Here is a 20,878-nt window from a genome sequence, read left to right on the forward strand (position 1 = left end):
TTCCAGCTATTGTTCTTTGCCTATAAGCCTACTAGTTCAAAGTCACATTTTCCTAACTGTTTCATTGGCATGTTTGACTACTTTGAACAATCACATTGTGTTGAACAATACCCTATTATCACATGCAGTATGTTTAATTAGTGTAAATCAATAGACTGCAGCCCTAATACACATAAGAAGTTCGAAAAAAATATGAAGTTATCTACCGTTATTTTTCCATATAAAAAGTAAACAGATTAATTGTAATGAAGTATTTATGTGAATTCCTTTCTTTGTCATCATAAATCAAAATCTGACAGTCTCCACACAACATCTCTTCAATAAACAATCTGTATTGAACACAAACTATAATCTAGATGATTAATACTCTCTACCAAACAAGATCCTGACAATTCTTAGAGTGGCTTGTTAATAATTACCTGTCCATCTCCATAAACGACCACCAAACATCTTCTAACATGACCCTAATAATGACCCTAATATTCAGCATATATTGTCTGTCATGTTCTATAATTGAGCTTTCTTTATTTAGATACAATTTATTTAACAATGTGATCAGGTGCTCAGGTGTTGTAATTGTCATCTCAGAAGAGGATGGTCTCTGTCTCTCTCCACCTCTCTCTCTCTGTGCGATTGGAGATGCTATTAATTAATTAGCTTGAGCAATTATTAAAATGCCAGATACAAGGTTACGTATATAGTCAATATACGGTTAAGTGTTGTAGGAAATGGAAACTGGATAGGATTATAATTAATTAGTAGAGGAAGAATGGCTGCTGTCTTCTAGTTGACTTTGATAATCTACTGCTACACAGATACAAACAGATACAGACAGAAGTCACCAATAAGTGACAGTAAAACTTTAGGATAAAGTTACCACTCTTGACTCTAAAGCTGGCTGGATATATCACAGGCAATGTACTTCAGTGTTCAAATTTTGTGTAGCAGTTTTGAAGTCTGGAATTTGTCTCTTACAGTACTTAATTAAATACAATGGTTCTAAAAATTATGTCCTCTTTGACAAGATCTTCTGTGATGTAAACTATACTTCACATATGCTCCTCTCTACTATATACAGTATACTTGTTTAATACTCATCGTAATGAAACGTTAATGCCCCCTTTAATTAAGGGACGTTATTGTCAAGGGTGTGATGAATGTCAAGTAACATTTATACAGAGAGTACAGTCAGTCTATCAGTCTCAGTGTAGCTGAATGTTATTCCAAAGTGTCACATATATACATAAAGTGATTAACGTACAGTCCCAAGAGAGAACTAGTGTTTCAAAGGATTTGAAATATATTAAACCAAAGCTCATGCAAAATCTGCTTATCATCAATAATTTTGTAAGCTTCATGGAAAATTACAAATTTTCTCTCTAATTTAAGCTGTCTTAAACCTTATGAATATTTATGATTGTTTTTAATAATTGACATTTGATATGTAAGTAGACAGAAATGAAACATTCACAGATGGGTTTTTACTTGATTTATATCAACATAAATTTAAGCTTAATGGATTATAAAAAGTTTTCCAAATCTACTAATTAGAAAAAAAATAATAAGAAGACATTACGGGAGGTAAAATAAGATCATTAGTAGTTTCATTGTTGAGGAAGAACCTGGTCATGATAATTGTGGTGATTAGGGAGCAATAGTAACAACATTGATTTTTGGGTGTTATTGCAGGAAGGGCATAGAGACCTCAGAAATCCTGTGTTATGTGGATATTTTCATCAGTCCCTGGATACATCCAGGGTAGCTCATCCTGGTTGTGACTGACTGCAGGGTTTATAAAACCATAATGGTAACAGCTGTTTTACTAAATTTGCAGAGGGGCCTTTGTTTGGAGGCAATTGCATCGATTTCGGTCAAATTTTTGACAGGGTTCGATAGCAAAATCTCGCTTTGGTCATATATTGTAATAGTGAAGTTTCATTTCAAATAATTAAAGTAAAAGAAAATTGAAAATTTTTGGCTTTACTTTAATTTATCATATGATTAATGGAACATGAAAATGTGTCTAGGCAAATTATCTGGTCAGTTGGTATAAATTTGTTGGAAATTAGAGTACAATTTCATTAAAATGCTTTTTTAAGCAGAAGGGATATCAGGAATAGATGCCGTAAGCTGTAGTACAGTACTAGTTACTTCACTCATAACTTACCAGTCTCCACATAACTATTGCACACTTGTTCCTGCTTTGTGTCTAGAGTCATCTGTTAACCTGCTATTACTGGCCCTTACAAGGTACCTTAAATTGTAACAATTATTGGTATCAGTGTTATTAAAGTGCAATTCCATCTGTTAATTAGTGATCACACTCATTTACTTTCCATGAAAGTAGGAGCACAAGGAATCTGAGAGTATTAAACATTTAATTTGCAGAGTTTGATGTTTAATGGTATTGATTGTAAAAATCCTTGTGTACCGAACCTGTTGGCCTGCAGCTTGCTATTTTAATTTTACTTAAACTTGAGCAATATCCAGAATTATATATGAATATTCAGTGACTCATCAGTCTTTATTAGTGGTCACTTCATAAAATGGAAAACCACTTAATTTAGTTTAGATGATAATATATTCTGGATCTAAACAGCTCTGCATTTTTTGTCACAAACTTCAATTCTTTCTTCTTTAAATGATGGAATTGACCTCTCACAGTGATTCAAAGTATCAGGAATTGTTTTGTTGTGAAGTCCTGCATATGTATACTCGCGTGAAATATTGTCAATACCTTGTGCAGTGACACTGATTGGGAATGTAGGCGTAAAAAGTCTTGCCTCGTAAAAAATCCCATTGAAAGTCATCCTGAGTGGTGCAATAGCTTATAACATTAATGATAAGCTTATCATATAACCATATCAGCTCATAACTCATGTAGTTCATACCATTTGTATTTAATAAAGTCTACAGTGTGTCCATGGTACGTTATTACCAGTCAGATTACTCACTAGATAGCATACAAAAATTGTTGATCAAATGAAATCCTGAGTCATCATTCCCTCTGCACAGGCTGCTGCTATACAGTGCTTAATGAATTAGCATTGAGTATGTAAATTCTGTGTGAGTTATCTTCAATTTAGATGGTGTTGTCTAGTGAAGCATATATCTAGTACTGTACTGTATAAGCCTCATGTGTGGTAAAGCCCTTAATAATTTCTGCATCTCCCTGCCTATATTATCAAATAATGAAAGGACTCGACATTTATGTTCTTCTGCTGTACAATAAATATATATGAAGCTGATGTAAGTGTATCTCAAAGAGAGGCACGAAAAAGGCAGGTTGGACAAAGGATGGATATTGCTTAGTTAATCCAACCTTCTTTTTTTTTTACAGTATATACCTCCATATTTCCTTTGCGCTACTATTGCCCTGTATGCACTCGGCTTATTTAATCAAACCCTTAACTTCTAAATCTGAACTATCATGAACAGGTAACCCAACATAGGTTTGAGATGGGGGGTGGGGTGTGATGGGAGAGAGGGTGGGGAGGGTCAGAGTTTACCATGAGAAAAATCATTGTAAATAATCAGTTTCACGCTCCAGATACATCTCTCAATTTACATTTCCCTAGAGATCTATTAAACTTGGTAGTACTCTGGAAACCTTAAAGCCACGGCTGTTCCCCATGAAATTCAGCATGTCATTGCTCACTTTTAGTTAGCCTGTTACCTTCTTCTAGTAATTGCAGCCTATCCATATCACATGACTTTGTTAACCTTCAAACGTGCCAATTTTGAGAATTGCACCTTGTGTTTTACATAATTAATTTAAAGAAGTTGTTAAGTCTGCGATCCATCTATTTTTTTGTGTCTATTTTTTCATCATTATAGTTTTGCTGGTGGTAAAGAACAAAACAAATATTCAACTTTGTCAATGCAGCAGGTTGATAAGTGTTATTTGAGCTTATCAAACGTAACCATAGTAACAGGCCATTATCAGTCAAACCCAAGTTACGTAGAGTAGCGAAGGCATTAAGCCCTTATCTGGTCGTAATTACTCTTCATGGCATTGTTACAGTTATACATGTTGAGATGTTCCACAACAAGGCAAGTCAAGAATCAATTATCCCCATAACCACAGTCCACCCAGCTTAAAGCTCGTAACGGTTGATTCTTGTAGACTCACTGCATCGTGATAAAAATTCATTGCTTGATCAATAAGCGGAACGCATGACCGGAGGCCACGTAACAGCCAGTCACGCAGAAGTTCGTACCGTTTGCTTCGCAGCCATATCCAACGTGTTCCGAAATAAGAAGAGTCATCTGAGTCAATGTTTTTTGGTCTCTAATTAGTGTTAACCATTCGCCACAAGCTGCCGTAAGGCGCTGACATCTACTATACCTTCAAGTTTCATTAGTCTTGATCCTTTGAAAAATTGAAAATTAAATTTTGAACAAGTCGTTTTTGGCTCGGGGACAGATGTCTAGCTGGAAGGTGTTGAGTCTGATTAGGATTAAATATTTTGAAATGGCACATTTTAATAGTATCATGTGTAGTGCGGTTTTAAAAGAGGAGTCTTATAATATTCACATTGAAAGTACTGACGAGGCAAGTTGTACAGGGAGGGAAAGACAAGGTTGCATGGGTAGCTGTACATAGCTATTAAATCTGAATGTGGTTTAAAATAAAGATTAGATTAAAAGTAGGACCAGCAGGGGGTAACGAAGGTGGGTCGAGCAGGCTAAAGAGAGATCGGATGATGATGTTCTTGAATGCGCTGTCGATGAGTAACTCACACTTTGAGGCTAGTTATTCATGACAAACCTGACATTTGTCGTTAATACAGTATTAATGGAATAAGGCTTATTTCATGCCGATAGTAAAGTCACTCTGGAACTTTGTGAAAAGGTTATAAGATCACACGAGCTTTGTGAATATTTTTGTCCCAAAAGTTAAGTGTGGTTAACAGTTGGATTAAGGTTTAATAGAAATGTACTTTCTGAGGGATTCTTATTCTTGGAATTACATGTTGCCAGACATTGAGAAGGATCAGTTCAGACATTCAGTTGAAACTCAGGCCTCAGTGATGGCAGTAGGTGATGGGAATTGGGTCTACAACTTTTGATATCATCATGTAATTTGTATTACATCAGTTTATATTTATAAGAAAATAGAGTAACCTTGTGTACTAGTAGTTGACTAATTATATAAACTTGTACACATGATAAAGTAGTTTCCCAAGTTGATGGTGGAGGTGGGTTTATTCTGCTGCCTCCTAAGTCCTTATTATCTTTTTCATCCCTTCCACCTTCCCCACCCACTTTCCCCACCCATCTTCCCCTTCCACCTTCCCCACCCACCTTTCCTTTCCACCTTCCCCACCCACCTTCCCTTTCCACCTTCCACCTTCACCTCCTCTTCCCCATTTTCTTCTCCCATTCCCTTCCCCCTTCGAAAGAGGTTAGATGATATTGTTTAATCATGTATACTGTAGCTTTTAAATATGCCCAAAGTTTGTGTAGGAAAGTCTAGGAAAGTCGAAACATTGAATGCATTAATGTGTTATTAGTAAATTTAAATCAAATAGTGTGTCTGCCCTGAAGACACTGTTGGTACAAAATGAAAAGAGAAAAATCAATCGTTGTACACATTATTTTGTCTTTAATTTATTTATTTATTTTTTGCCTCAACAGCAATTTTCAAGAACAATAAAACATTTAAAAGAAGAACTAGCTCGACAGCAGAAGCTGAACAGTCATCTGCAGACCTCCGAACTTTCAAACGGGGTGAGCCCGTCGTCGCACCTTACTCACGAGATAGACGTACTAAGGGGTGACAGAGAGAGCATGAAGAAGGAGGTGTTTCTCCTGAAGAAGACGGCAGAGGAACGAGAAATCAGAATAGAAACGCAGAAGCAGACCCTGATAGCCAGAGAAGAAAGTATTAAAAAATTATTAGAAATGCTGCAGAGTAAAGGATTAAGGTAAGTTTGATAGGACTCACTCTCTCACTCTCTCTCTCTCCACCTCTTGCTCGAGTCTAAAGTCATGCGAAATAGAACTGTACAATATATATATTCTGGTAGATGCCATGACTAACAGTATGAATTAACAACTTGTGTTTGACAGTTATGAGCATCGGTTTGCCAAACAGGAGGCAGTAAGTGATGACAGAGTGAGACTGTGTGTGTGATAGGGCTTTGTTGGCATTTCCTGCGCATTCCATGTATATTTAATATATAATTTAATATGTTAGATGCAATTTGGTTCGCTTGCTCACTTGTCTGTCTCTTGACTGTATTGCAGAGGCACCATATTTTTTTTGGAATATAAATTGATTTGAAAAAGTGAATGAGATTTTAGTGGCACCCCTTGAGTCATCTTGTCTAGGCGTAAGGATTAGTTAACTGGTTTCAAACAGTCATGATGCATATATTAAATCTATTTCATTGTCAGAGAGAATTTTCAGCACTGTTGGTTGCAAGTGGCAAAGGCTTGCTGCTTGCAACATAGCTTGACATTAATGTGTATGGATACATGTACTGGTGCCAGCCTTGTACGGTTGTTACATCGGTTGTGTATCATCATAGTCTGTTTATGCACCTGGCTGTGTTCATCTTCATCTGATGTACATAACCTTCATGACGTCACCATTGAAGAATGAATCGATCAGAAGCCTTAACTGAATGTACAAAAACTCAGCAGGGAAGCTGAAGGCTCTTGAAACTGTTTGTCACACCATATGTAGTAATTTGATGCATTATGACCTCAAACTGTCACCTTGTGAATAGTTCATTATCTTCAATAGAATACATAGGACACTATGGGGTTTTGTGGATTCAGTAATTACTGTTTTGGATTATCTGCAGTTACTGCATTTGTACACACAACCAGCAATGTTAAAGTGAACCTTGAAAGGGTTGCTCAAGTCTACTGTATATGTTTGCTTCCACTGTTTTATATGAAGTGGCTCCCTTTGTTTATTGCTAACAAATCTCTCTGTACTTTTTCACCAGTTGCACTTGGTTGTCACGCAATATAACTTGTGCACTAGCTGCCATGCATACCCACTGTGTGCAATCAACTGTTCCTAGCCTTGTACTTAATCATATAAATATTTTTTTCTCCCCCCAGAGCCTTGTGTACAAGTTCTTTTGTTTTTTGTTTTCACCTAGATACATTCAAAACAAATGGCTGAAGATTAGGCCCTGCATAAGGGATTAAGCATTTACTCTATGGAGACATCATCACAGAGCTGTGTTAAAGCAATTTTTTTCTTTTTGCCAAAACTACAAATAGCTGTACTGTTGGATAGGCCTTCTGCCGCAGGAAATGTTTCATGCAATTGTATCCATCTTATTTAAGATGTGGCTAGAATGCCAACTAGATACTATACCTGCTCACTATATACTAATACCTGCTGAGTATATATCTTCTTTTGATTGGTTCAAGGATTCATCTTAAGCCAGTGTCCTCTGCCTCTCTCTCCATCTCCGTCTAAAATAAATTCCCTTGATTCTCTGAGTCTGACCCTGCATTATAATTGGACTAATTCCTTCAGTTTATAACTATGGGACTAAACTTCCCTCTTTTTGAACCTCTTTTTGTGAGGGTTTAAAAGTCAGAGAAGTGTTCCACGATGGTTTAAATTACTGACAGCTGTTTGAATTCATCTCAGACCTGTTTGAGAATCGACTGAAAGAGTGATGTTTGGAGGGGGGGAACATGTGATGTTATTTATATCCAGGGGAGGACCGTTAATGCTCTCTTCAGTGGGTAGAATATTGGGAGAGATGAAACATTATAAGCAAAGTTTTTGTTTTTCTTTTACCCAGTGAACAAATTTTGAAAAGTGAATATGCAAATAACTCAAAACTTTACAGGGCCATTCTCGGTCACGTGTGTGACGGAAAAATGGGGAGATTTGCACTTTACCACTAAGTAACTACTTTTAGGTAAAGAAAGTTAGGTTGATTGTAGTACTTAAGTATGCACTAGGGGACTCTTTCACAAAACCATATAGCTTAGCCAAATTCAGAACATTCATGTGCTGGCAGAGGTCATATAAAGGTCGGTCACGTGTGTGACGTGAAATGAAACTGGCTTTTTTGCACAAAAAAACATTGGCAAATTCCTCAGTTTCTAACAGGGCTGGATAACCCTAATTTCTCATGTTTCTACAGTACCTTAATGTGTTTCCATTCTAACAAGACATTTCACCTAAATATTTCACTTCTTAAAATTAGCATAATACTACATAAGCTAAAAAAATCTGGTCACGTGTGTGACATTGTTGGGTCACGTGTGTGACATTCTGAATTTTCAGTCCATAATATGCAATTTTTGCAGTGCAAATGTGACTCTAGTAATGACCAAAGAACAGCACTGATGTTGATATTCCATAGGAATTACTTTAAAACAGTTTTACTGCCATTACTTGGAGGGTCACGTGTGTGACATTTTTTGGTCACGTTTGTGACATTCTGCATTTCAATGGATAAATGTCACACACGTGACCATCGGTCACGTGTGTGACGACTAATAAGAGGCTATTAATTAATCGTAGGAATAATTATTTGACCGGATATTTTGCAGAACTAACAGTCTGTACCAAGAACGGTTGCATATCAAGTGTGGACATCATAAGGCACGTCAGTTACTTTTTACGAAAACTTTTGTGTTATTTTGGTCACGTGTGTGACATCAAAATTATGCTAATTAGCACCCATTATTAACGAAGAATTTAAGATCAGGAACCTCTGCTTTAGGAATGAAATAAATGAACCCATGTATAACTGCCTCCATGTGACAGTTGATAACTGAAATATTATTTCTAGATACTCATGTAGAAAAACAAATATACAGTTATAAACTACAAATTTTGGCTACAACTTACACTAATGCAAATTTATGCAAATTAGTATGTTATGGTTGTAATTTTAATGAAAAAAATATGAAACAGAAAACTTGAGGAATCCCTCTAAAACAAAAAGTATAGCATTTGGTCCTGCTGAACACTTTAATTTTTTCATGCCAGTTTCATTTTCCAGAGAATGGCCCAACATAGCACTAGTAAAATAGCATTGCATTGGAGGATAATGCCACTGTGTTATAAATGTTTTAAACTCATGTTGGTGAGTATTTTCTCAATGGTACATAAACAGTAAACTACCTGAATCAGTTTTATATCGTATTTACTTCGCTCCTCGCTTACCTGTCTCCTCACAACCTAAGCACCTCATTCTACCGTGTCTAGTATGCCCTGGTAATCTTTTAACACTGTGCACCCTCAACGACCTGCTCCCCCGGTCATTGCCCTTCCTTCTTATTCTACCATCCAAAGTGTCTTGGATATTTGTAGTATTATACTCTTTTGGATCTTCAGTGAAGTTCTACAGTCTAAAACAGCCTGATAAGTATCCTTTCCTTATGAAGGGAGGGAGTTTGGGGCCTGTTTTTGTGTGCGAAACACACCCATGCTTCGTTTTCTCGAGTAGCGTAACGTTACTTAAATCAGTTATATATCGTATTTAATCCATAGAAACTTGTCTTCCATGTCAACCATTTGTGGTGATATGCAGTATGTCTGCTGACAATTTAGTGGCTACTTGTTAGGTGCTGATGTTGTGATATCTAAAAATATTCATGAAACATAACAGAAACTAATAAGGGTTTGCAACATGATACAAAATCTGTTAAAGATCTGTGGTATGTTAGGCGTTTTTTGGGTGAAATGTTGACATTGTATTATTCAAATATGAAAATTGGATTCTGTAACATGAACCATACAGGAAATTTGCTACAGCAGGTTCTGAGGTTCATTTATGATGGTGATTCCCATGGGGGGATAGTGCTTTACTGCCAAATCTTGTGGATTCTCTCCATTGATGCAAGCAGTAAGATCTGATCTGTGTATCTCTGTGGGTTTGAAGAGGTTTACTCTTCCATGCTCTGGCAATGTGTTTATATGACATCCATAATTCAACTTTTGACGATTCTTCCAAATCTACCATTAGTACTGAAATGGCAACCCTCAGACGTCTTTAACTTGTCGTGTGAATTTCATAAACCCTACACACTGTATGTATCCTTGGATACTTGGATAGGCACATATATAGATACTTCCTAAGCTCTCAGGTTCTCTTAACTCACAGATGATAGGTAGGTAGAGTGTAGCAGTTGTTGGTAGGCAGGTAAGCTGGTCACTCCCCTAAGAATACTAACTAATTAATCACTTTGGGCATTTCTTGTTTTGTCAGGAAAGTTGTAAATTAAAGTGTTATAAAATAGCTAGCTTGATTCGGAAGGTACTATAATACTTTTGCAAAGTACCTGGTTCAGTTGAAACATTTGACCAATAACTGATAATATTAATATTGTACACAATTTACTGTTGTTATCTTCTTTGCCAGTATTTCCTACAAAAAGGTAACTTTGCTGACTAAAATATTGCTTTAAATAAAAGCCTGAACAAAGGTCACAAATGATGTTGGCCATTTGAGTATTTAGTTGTTTTCTATCAGTGGCTACTTTTGCCATGTCCTTTTGCAAGCTTTATTTCAAGGCCAATGGTTGAAATGCAAAATGATATTTAGAGCTGAAATTACAAAACAATTACCCCCATTGATGATGATGATTTGTCTTTTTAAAATATTATTAATATCTTGTCGATAATTTAGTCTTGTATGGAATAGTATTAAAAGCTCTGGCTCCATTCGTCTCTCTCATAGATCCACTGGGCTTTGAAACTATTGATCATTGTCATTCATTTATTCATTTAATCTACTTGTCATTTTGGACACTTAATCTCTCACAAGGTTAGATGAGGTTACATTTCTTTGGCTGTACTGTCTGTAAAATTTGAGAACTGATTAAAATGTGGCAAAGACAATGGGTTGGTTTTTTTAATTATAAATAATTAATATACATAAAAGTTCTAGATCTATTTGATCTGTAACCTGCTGTAATGTTGATAGAGGTGATCTCAATACTGTGTCCTTTTACCATAAAAATGATTATTGAATAAGGTGTTAAGTTATTGTGGAATTATGGAATGGTTAAAACTAAACAATTAGATTCAACACATTCATTGTCATTGTGTTTTCATCTGTTTTGAATGAGGACATTGTTTTGAGCAAGACTTACAGAGAACTTGAATAGTCAAACTGCAATGAACTGGTTGATTTATTAATTTGTTTAATAAGTAATGCAAATCAACTCAAATACCTAGAAAAGTGTAATTATCTATAATTTAGTTTGCTTAATTGTAGAACATCATGGAATAAAAACAAGTACTTATTCATAATTAAAAAAAATAAAAAAATACACAATGACCCCTCTCTAAGCTTTAATACTGCCCTCTTCTTTCCAAATCTACCATTCAGAAGTTGCCGGCATGTTTTTGAACATGATTTTCATCTTTCAATATATCCTGGTATAACGTTCTCTGTGAAAATGTTCTAGTTAAAGGCCTTGCTCTGGGGCACCTATTCTGCCTTTCCATTCATCTCCAATTTTGTCTTCAAAAGTTCGCTTTCATGGTTTCACTTTGACCAGGAAAATTTAACACTTTACCAACATGTCTTTTTAGTGCATTGGTCTTTTGAAGATCAAATGGCTTCATTACATTTTAATCTCTGGAGAGGGGGGAAAAAAAAGAAAGAAAAAATGACTGCGTTAGGTTAAATTCTGTGGTTGTATTGATTATGTGTAAATGATAGCCTTGCTAGTGAATTACATTATCACCTCCAACGACACTGTGTTCATTGTGTTATTGATCGATCTATGTCAGATGAGTGCAGCACTGTGTAATGTAATCACCTTAAAGAAGTGCATTTATCATCGCAGTTAATTCATTTTTGGTGGATCGGAGTTGTTAGCCTGCGGTCCTTTATTTAAAGTTGGACAGAAACTCTATCCGTAATATCCGATCCTTTTATCTAATTCTGTACTTGTGTAAATACATTGGATTTGGGTAAGTTCAATATAAATCATAAATGACAATTCTCACCAATGTTGATATTAAAGATATCTTTATCATAAGTACAAAATCTCTGCCGTCTCACCCCTCCCCCCCCCTCCTCCTCGCCCCTTGCACCCCACCATCTGGATCTCCTCCTCAGCAGCACAACCTAACCACAAGGAATAAATGTATTAAACTTTCCTCTAGAATCCAAATATTTCCAGCGCAATTGTGAATTTAGCGATATTTGATTATGTCGATTCCTACATTTGTTCTTATGGAGGTTTGAAGTCCTTAGCCTTAGGGTTATTAAGATCTTTAGGATTTCACAGGTTTATATATAGAATCAATAAGGAATGATGAGCATTGCTTCACAAACAGTCAGAATAGATAAATGTATATTAGTAGTATTAAGGACGCTAATATCAGCATACAGTATGACTATTGCGGTATTCTGAGTAGTACTGTATTTATCATGCAATAACGTGTACCATTTACAGTAGTGTCCCATATGTCATTGTCTTTCTGTCAGTCTTGATTCACCAAATTTACTTCGCTCCTCGCTTACCTGTCTCCCCACAACATTAGCACCTCATTCTACCGTGTCTAGTATGCCCTGGTAATCTTTTAACACTGTGCACCCTCAGTGACCGGCTCCTTCCGGTCAATGTCCTTCCTTCTCATTCTTACCATCCAAAGTGTTTACTCATGCATTTTCGTTGTGGATTCAAATCTTTCGAAAACTGCCCGGATTACATTGGATTACCATCACTATAATAGGTCCTTTGTTTTGTTTGTGACCAGCAGGATGACCCATTATACTACTTTCACATTGCTGATGATGTTGTTTTAAAGATGATGTTGTTTTAAAATGTCCTTCAGATTGTATCAACATTTTCTTTCTATTTCCATTTTTGGTTTGCAGCACTAAAATGCTTGAAGGTGACAGAGAAGAGGCAGATAGGCTAAGGTCAAGACTGGTGGAGGCAGAGACCAGGGTAGCCCATCTGGAAAGGATGGTCGATTCAAGAGAGGTACAATAGGCATGCTATGTCATTCATATTTGAAGGATTTTTATTTACAAGGGCAGATAAAATTCATCCTTCACTTCTCCTTAGGGGTCACAGGCAACCGTTTACTGCTTCTCATCTAGAATTTAAAACAGATTAGATGAACTGAATTCATAGTTCTTTAGGTCTTAAAAAACATACAGTTACATAGCTGGTGTTGTACACATTATGAGAATGTTATATAAGTGATATACAAATATTCGCTGTTGCAAAATATGGAAGAGAAGTCCCTCTGCTCCTGTGGAACACCTTTTTAAGGGAGATTTCCTCACATTAATTTGTTCCATGTGTTGAACAGTTGATGAGACTGCAGGGCAATTACCCTGTACATTAACACATGAGTCATTATTAGGGATGCAACAGGAAATATGTTTCCCAGATGAAGGAGTATCCATTCTTACCTTGTCTTCAAAGTATCATCTTTGTAAAAGCAAATGCGTCAGCTTTTTTGGCTTTGATTTGTCCAACTTGGCTTCCATTTTGTCCCCCATTTTATTCATTATATCTTTCTGTGTACATGCAGTGTCAGCCAATGAGTTGCTAGGTTACTTCAGAGGTATCAAGGGATATACATGTATCTTGGTGGTGAGAAGTCACCTTGCAGGGGAATTTAGATTAAGTTGATGAATGATTCCTCTATCACTTTCCTGAATATACAGTAATAATCGATGCCTGTAGAACTATAAATAAATTGTTTCTTTGTACACTCACTCACTGACTAAGTAAATTTGATTCCAGCTACTAGATGAGCCAGATATCATGAGATAGCGTAGCACAGTGTATCGGTACAGTGCTGTGTTGTGAAATATAAGCAAGGTCAGTTATGTTGTTATCTGTGCTAGCTTTGTCTAGCATATTTCCTTAAATTTCCACTTCCAGGTACACAATGAATCGTCAAACTAAAGTGGTCGCTTAGACTCATAAGAGTTCACACACTACTTGGTAGTTAGCACTGAATGGACAGCTGCCACATTGGCCATTCATTGTACATTCTCTTTTCCATACCAAGGCTAATGTTGTGGGGAGACAGGTAAGCGAGGAGCGAAGTAAATAGGTTTAACAACTAGAGCCCAAATTTTCTTCAATTCTGGAATCCAAGCCTCTTCACTCAACTGTTTTAACAATTTCCTCCAATGCTCTCTGAAGGCATGATGTTGTCTAAAATTGCCTAAATGGGTCAAGTGTTTGCACCACATGGACTTCCATTAATGTACTTCAACATCCAAGGCCCCCAAAAAGGAGTCATATTTGGTAACATCTAAACACCTGTCCATTCCCCCTTCCTTCCCCCCCCCCCCCCCACCCGTTGCTGTTGTAGCACTAAATATTCCATAGTCATGCTATGTATGGAGCATGCCACCTTGTAGCAGTGTAGAGTGCTCTGTTTGTGTTTTGTGATGACAGAGTATGCCATAGTATCAACTAAGGTTGGTCATTGAGTTCAAGCTAGGAACTATATACACATACCAAGTAGGTTTGAAGAAGTGATGATGTAGGCTGACAGGTTGTTTTGTATCAGTTCAGTACATCAAACAGTCATTTCCTTACTATCATTTCCTACCTAACTAACAGATCTAACCACCACAAGGCTTACTGGTTGCCATAAACATTGTTTTATTGAGGTGAAAACCCTGGAGGATATGTGTCTTGCTAAAGTTAAAGAGAACCGATGGGCTCATCAAAATTGTTGTGTGTTCTTGAGACAGACTATACTGTGGTGTTTGTAAGACACAGAAAGTTTGTAAATAAACAAAACGAGAGTAAAATATAGACATGTTTATATGAAAGCAATTGTTTGCATTTAAAAGTCTGTGCAAATTTGCCTCGCAAAATCAAGAAATGTTTACAAAATGAACTTTCCATAAATACAATGGACAACTTTAATTACTCCAAAGATCTCTCATGTGTGTCTTCAATTGTCTTGCTTGATACATTAATGGTTAAACAGCTGTATTTGGGGGGGGGGGGGGTACAACCAGCAAAGAAAGGTCATAAAAGCACACAGCAGTGAAAACTGGTTTGGTATTATTTGCTGTGAAACACATGACAGTGTTGTTTATATGCTGTTTCTGCTGCTGAGTTGTTATATTACTGAGAAAAAAAAATATGCTGATTATAAAAAGTTACAAAACCATTGCATTGGTCTGGATGGTCTGAAAATATGTATCACATACTGTGTTTAATGTGATATATAGAATGGGTAGTAGATTGGAACTTAACCAGTGAAGGAATAGTGAAGGGAAAGGAGGGTTGAACTTCCCTGTCTCAATAACATGATTAAACAAGAACGTCCCTGCTCAAGGTCAAGGGTCACTATATGATGATTTAAGAATAACCAAAGAAGTCATGTGATGAATGGCTGAATGAGTGATGTAGAGTTTAAAGCCTCATTGTGCACTCCATTCTAAACAGAACCTATTACTAATAATCCCTTTCGTAATCTACAATTTTTTCTTTTTTTTTGCTGTTGCTTAGTAATTAATTTTACATCTTCTGCATATTTAGCCAAACTATTTTACTGTAAAAATATATTGTTCATGATTGTGTACTACCGTATGGGCAGTGATTCTTTAGGCCATCAAGATTGAATGTGTAATGATGATGACATCTGGGTATCCATCTCAGGCCAGGTTGGGTGATAAGACATGTTCAAATGTTGCCACAGGTGTCATGCAACATGTCTATTTAGTGTTATGTTTTGGGCTGATGAAAGCACATTCTCTGCAGGAATTTATCATGTTTGGATGCGTCCAGATTAGTTCAAATGTTCTCAAATAGTGCTTACAAAATAGTCAAGACTCAAAATTTGTGACAAGTTGAAATTATTGCCATTGGTCTCTGGTATAATAGGGAACTTCATGGTGATTAACTTGGCGTAATCACATTATGCAGTCCTTTGGTGAGTAAACTTTGATAAAATATAGTCAAAGACAGTCAAACAAGTTCAGTTTTATATTAAAGAGCTTGCCTCTCCCTGTTAAAGTATTATTTAGATCTCAGTTTTCTTGAATCATGCAATTAAGAGTTACATGCAGTGTCAAACAAGAACAAAATCCCAGACACCAGTGATAACTACAGTATCAGATAAATTGTGTGAAGTTTCACAGTATGATCTTAAAAAATTGCAGCATTTGTAGTTTGTAAAACCCAACAGGAAATCATTAAATGGGTCTGTAAACCTGTACTTTTGACATAAAAACGAACCTTTAAGATGAAAGGAAAGACAATATATTTATCAAGTTATAATCTGTTAGAAAAAATTCATAAAACGGTCACCTTGTTGTAATAAAAATTGGAATAAAATCCATGAAATGCTGCTTTAAGTTTTGTGAATTTGTTAGCTTAATCACTGGTGGCTTTAATCGAGATACAGTAGGAAGGCCCTTAGGGGGTTCAATATAACAACTAGTGATATAAAAATAGATTAATTAATATTTTAGTCGTTAGCAATCTCGTAATCCTTTCTGGTTTTTGTTAACACAAAGCAGGTAAAAGACAGAAGTATGGTGACAATGTTTACCACTCAGTGAGTTTGAAGAGGAAGTGTTTGGATCGTTGAGTTGTAAATTATCCAAGAAGAAATTTAAGGTGTCTGATATTTTGAATGTTAAAACAGTCCTGCTTTGGGTAAATTAATTGATCCAAAATAAAATTTTCCACGGGGGGCTGACAGGTTGTACAAACATTAAATCCTCAAGATTAAAACTATTGTTTGTACAGAGGTGTATAATTAGAAACTAAAAGAATTCACGAAACTGCTTGTTCGGTTTTTACAGGAACACCTTCAATATTGGAAGGAGGTTGTTGAACTGGCGGAGTATTTTGGGTTTAATTTGTTCTTTCTTGTCCAACATGTCTCTTTTACTATGAGATAAAATTTTCGTTTAATCAAGAGTTTTACATTGCGTCTGCTTAACCTGTCTCATCACAATAGTAGCACTATTGATATATTGTGCCGATCTGATTGTTTTTACAACTTTGTAAGCACTAATCCACCATCCTAACGACTGGATAAATAGCTCAGGTCTACTGCCCTCTTTTTCATTCTATCATGGAGTATCTAGGGGAGTGTGTGACAATGGATTTCTTAATCTTGATATTATCTGGAACACTGGTGACAATCTGTAGTATAGGAGCAGCTCTTCCACAGCACTCTTTCTCACCAGTAATTGAGTAAACAGTCCAACATTTTTTTTTCTTTACTTCTTTACATAATGTTTGGTTGGGTCTGCGCATTCATTCAATACATATGTTGTCCACAACTGTCAGTTTAGATTGGTCAATGGAATTATGCAATACTCTATGTAAGTGATATTGTAATTTAGCACCCAGACCATAACTGAAGTATGCCACAGTGAACATGATAGGAGGTGATTGCAAGTGGATAGCAACATATTTACTACTTTGCAATATTATATATAAGGAAATGCATTTATTTAAGGGAGAAAGATGCTCATTCTTTACCATCATTACTAAGGTTGTAGATGAGATAGTGTAGTAGAGGGGATAGGTAAGCACATCACATTGTAAATTATACCAAAACCAGAGTAGTTTGGATTGTTACCCTTATCTGTGTATCATCTGGACAGCATTATAACGTGTGCCGCATGAAAATTGAGCAAATCACAAAATGATTACAAAATACCAAATGGTAATTAAAAAGTTTAATCCTTTGAGAGGACATGTTTGTTTCATCTACATTAATTTCAAAGTTTTCTTCTCTTCTTTTCAAGTTTTATATAGAATTAATAATTGCATTGTCATTCCACATAGGGTGGACATCACATACATTTTATAGTATTTTTGACAGATAATTAGTTTCACTTCATTGCTTAGATGTGACCTCTTCAGGCTTAAACTTGGGAGGATGATTATGTTTTTCAAATCAAGAATTGAAAATTCATTAAGATTGTTTGACCAGATGAAGTGGTCAAGAAAACCAGAAGAAATCAAAACTACAGCATGAAATGTTTCCCGAATGGTAATTCGGGCGGTATTGAAGACTTTAGCATGCACAGACTCCAGATTTGTCACCTGATCAATTCGCAGATGACATTGCACAGGTCCTACCTTTACCGCGAAAGATTTGACAGAGTGGTTCTGCTTGTAATGCGTAAGGTTGGCATATAATATACATTTTTGAGTAGTCAAATGAGATTTTTATTTCAGAATACATAAAAAATAAATGTGTTCCTTATACGTCATCTGCCGAACAAGCAGTTATTTTTATTATAGCTCAGAAAATGTCCCCTCCCCCCTTGTGAGTGTATTCTTTACATAATAATATAGCAACTGATGGTAGTAGAGAGCCCTTGTCCATTTTTTTAAAACCCATAACTTGATAAACTCTTTAGGTTGCCCAGTCATTCCTCTAAAGTACTCCAAGTACCTTCTGCCTCTTCTCTATCCTCTTAAATATAAAGAGGATAGATGGTAATCTATTTGATTGGCATCTATTTTGATACCAGCCTTTCATTAAAAGAGGCGTAAACAAACGTTCAGCGAGAACATAAATAACAACAATTCTGTGACAGCAGTCTGTTATTCCTACCTTCTACAGTATATAACCTTAAAGGCTTGTGCATTGTGGATGGTGAGGGATAGTAGATTTGATATTTGAAACAGGGAAAAGAAATGTATACCAGATTCAAATAATTAGTTTCATCTCCAATATTGCTGTTTTTGTAACTACAAAGGATGTCACAAGGGAGCTTCCTTACATTACGAGTGTAAAGTATCTTAGGAACTAAAGAAAAACATAAAGAAAAATGACATTTTATATTGATTTGTCTTGCAGCTACAAGACAGTTTGACTTTCAATGAGCTAAGAGTCATGAAATATCTTTTTGATAAAGTTTATTGTTTTCATTGATGCAGTAGATCTGTAAGTATCATGATGTGTAGAAAGCAATTAAATATTTTTTATAATTAACTATTAGTCTTTTTTTCAACCAGAAATATAATAATATACCCACCCTCTTTAAGCATATCAAAATATTGCTTTGTCGGAGCTCTGGGAACTAAATTTAGAACTTGGACCGAACTTTTAAGGGTTTTCAATAAAATCATCTCTAGAAGTGTCAGTCAACTGATTGATCAATGAAATATGTTATCTCCCCGTGTTGGTCTTCCAGTCGGATGTCATTTCTTGATTAAGGTTTTAAGTTATAGGTAGAGGAATGAATAACACCCAGCTAGGGGAGGAGGTATGAAGAAAAATATATCATGAAATATCATGCTCTGGAAAAGAACCAGAAATGTTGAGTGTTTGTGTAAGTAGTGTGGATATATGAACAACCAGTGCACAATAAAGTTCTCTATACCTGCCTACTCTCACAGGTCATTGTCATAGCATATCCTCAGCTACTTCTAAGCTCTGCTAAATATTCCCTGGTTAGAACTTCTCCCTCAGCGTAGTAGTCACAAGTCGAACAACGCTTTTGAAATTTTCCTCTTCTTTCAAGAGTAACTCAAACCACTCAAACATCCAAACCACTTGCCCTTTCCATTCAAATGTTCCTTTGCATGTCACGCAGAAACAGACCTGCAGTAAATTGAAAGAGAGATATACTGTACTTAGCGATGTGGTCGGGCAAACATTGGACGGCGTAATCTTATTTGAGGGATGGAGGCTGTAGCATCTGACACTCACTAATTATGTGTAAGGGGACTTTTTACCTGTACTTGGGACAAGTAATATCAGTCATGTGGAATGGGAAAGGAGTGACTGACTTGCTTCCCATATGGTGCAGCATCACACAGTGGTTCATGGACAGGCCTTTTCATGACCTAATGGTTTTTTTTCTTTTTTTTTATAACATCTCTCATTAAATTGTTTTGGCCTGCTATAAACGTTGTCACGAAGCGACTGCGGACAAAAATAGCACATTAAGTAGAAAATGCCAACGAAATGGCGTCATTTAGGTTTCTATGGCAACGGCAACTTCTTTCATCAATTGAGGTTATTTACGGTTTGGTTTGACATCATTGGCAGAACTTTGTGGAAGCTCTACGTACCTCATTCTGTCAGTGTTCTTCATTACTGTAACTCACTCTAATTAAATACAAGAAAGTATGGCCTAAGGTTAATCAAATATTATCCAGTCTTCTCAACAAACTCCAGTTTGACTTTTGTTCAGAAATAATTTGACAGATGAAGATATTTAAAGCTTAATGGGAAATAATGCAATCAGGGAATTGATCATTCTGCACTTATTGGGCCGTTCAATACCTAATTTGTCAAGTGAATAATAGTTTTCAGGTAACACAAGAAAAATTCAGTCCTTGTTTCATTGCCATACATTGTCATCTCCCAATTACACAGGGATTAGTCCTACTGTTCAAGAAACTAAGTTAACTTGCCTCAAGTTGAAATCTGCATTATGTATTTCCATATTGCCTACCTTTCACTACAACATGTGGTTAGTTAATCCCCAAACTTGGTCAGCTTTTTCATCAACCCCAGCCACTGTTTCTGTAAATATTACTCAATATACACGTCTACCTTGCAAACTGTTCATGTTGATTTATGGTATGTACAGAAATGGTTCATTTTATGTGGGTGCACTAGTGTTGGTTGGACTCAAAGAATATCAACTTTTTTTTTAAATTTCTTTACTTAAATTTTAAGGCTGGCCAATGAAACTTTCAAGAGGTTAGGGTTAATGGCACCAACATGCAAGGGCTTTGTTAAACGTTGTATTGTGTTAATAATTTATTGAACTAATTGTTTTTGGTTTAGTAGATTTTGTAGCTACTTGAAATAAACTATAGTCAATAGCATGCCATACCATTGTTACCTATACTCTTATGTTTGTAAAGGGATATTGTCCCTAAATGTCCATGACCTTGTCAATATGACCTCTGTTTATCCATTTTATGTTACCTGCCGATAATGTAG

The 20,878-nt window shown here is 36.0% G+C and overlaps 1 protein-coding gene across 3 annotated transcripts in view; it reads left to right on the forward strand.

The window, feature by feature from the left end:
* LOC139960863 (ELKS/Rab6-interacting/CAST family member 1-like) overlaps window positions 1-20,878 on the forward strand; it is an 83,262-nt gene that overhangs the window by 15,528 nt on the left and 46,856 nt on the right. For all 3 annotated transcript variants that reach the window (XM_071959503.1, XM_071959502.1, XM_071959504.1), the window contains exons 2-3: window positions 5,641-5,930; window positions 12,834-12,942. In XM_071959503.1, the coding sequence (XP_071815604.1) occupies window positions 5,641-5,930; window positions 12,834-12,942 (399 nt within the window). The remainder of the gene's footprint in view (window positions 1-5,640; window positions 5,931-12,833; window positions 12,943-20,878) is intronic.

Source organism: Apostichopus japonicus, chromosome 20 (genome assembly GCF_037975245.1).
Source record: "Apostichopus japonicus isolate 1M-3 chromosome 20, ASM3797524v1, whole genome shotgun sequence".
Taxonomy (NCBI): Eukaryota; Metazoa; Echinodermata; class Holothuroidea; order Aspidochirotida; family Stichopodidae; genus Apostichopus; species Apostichopus japonicus.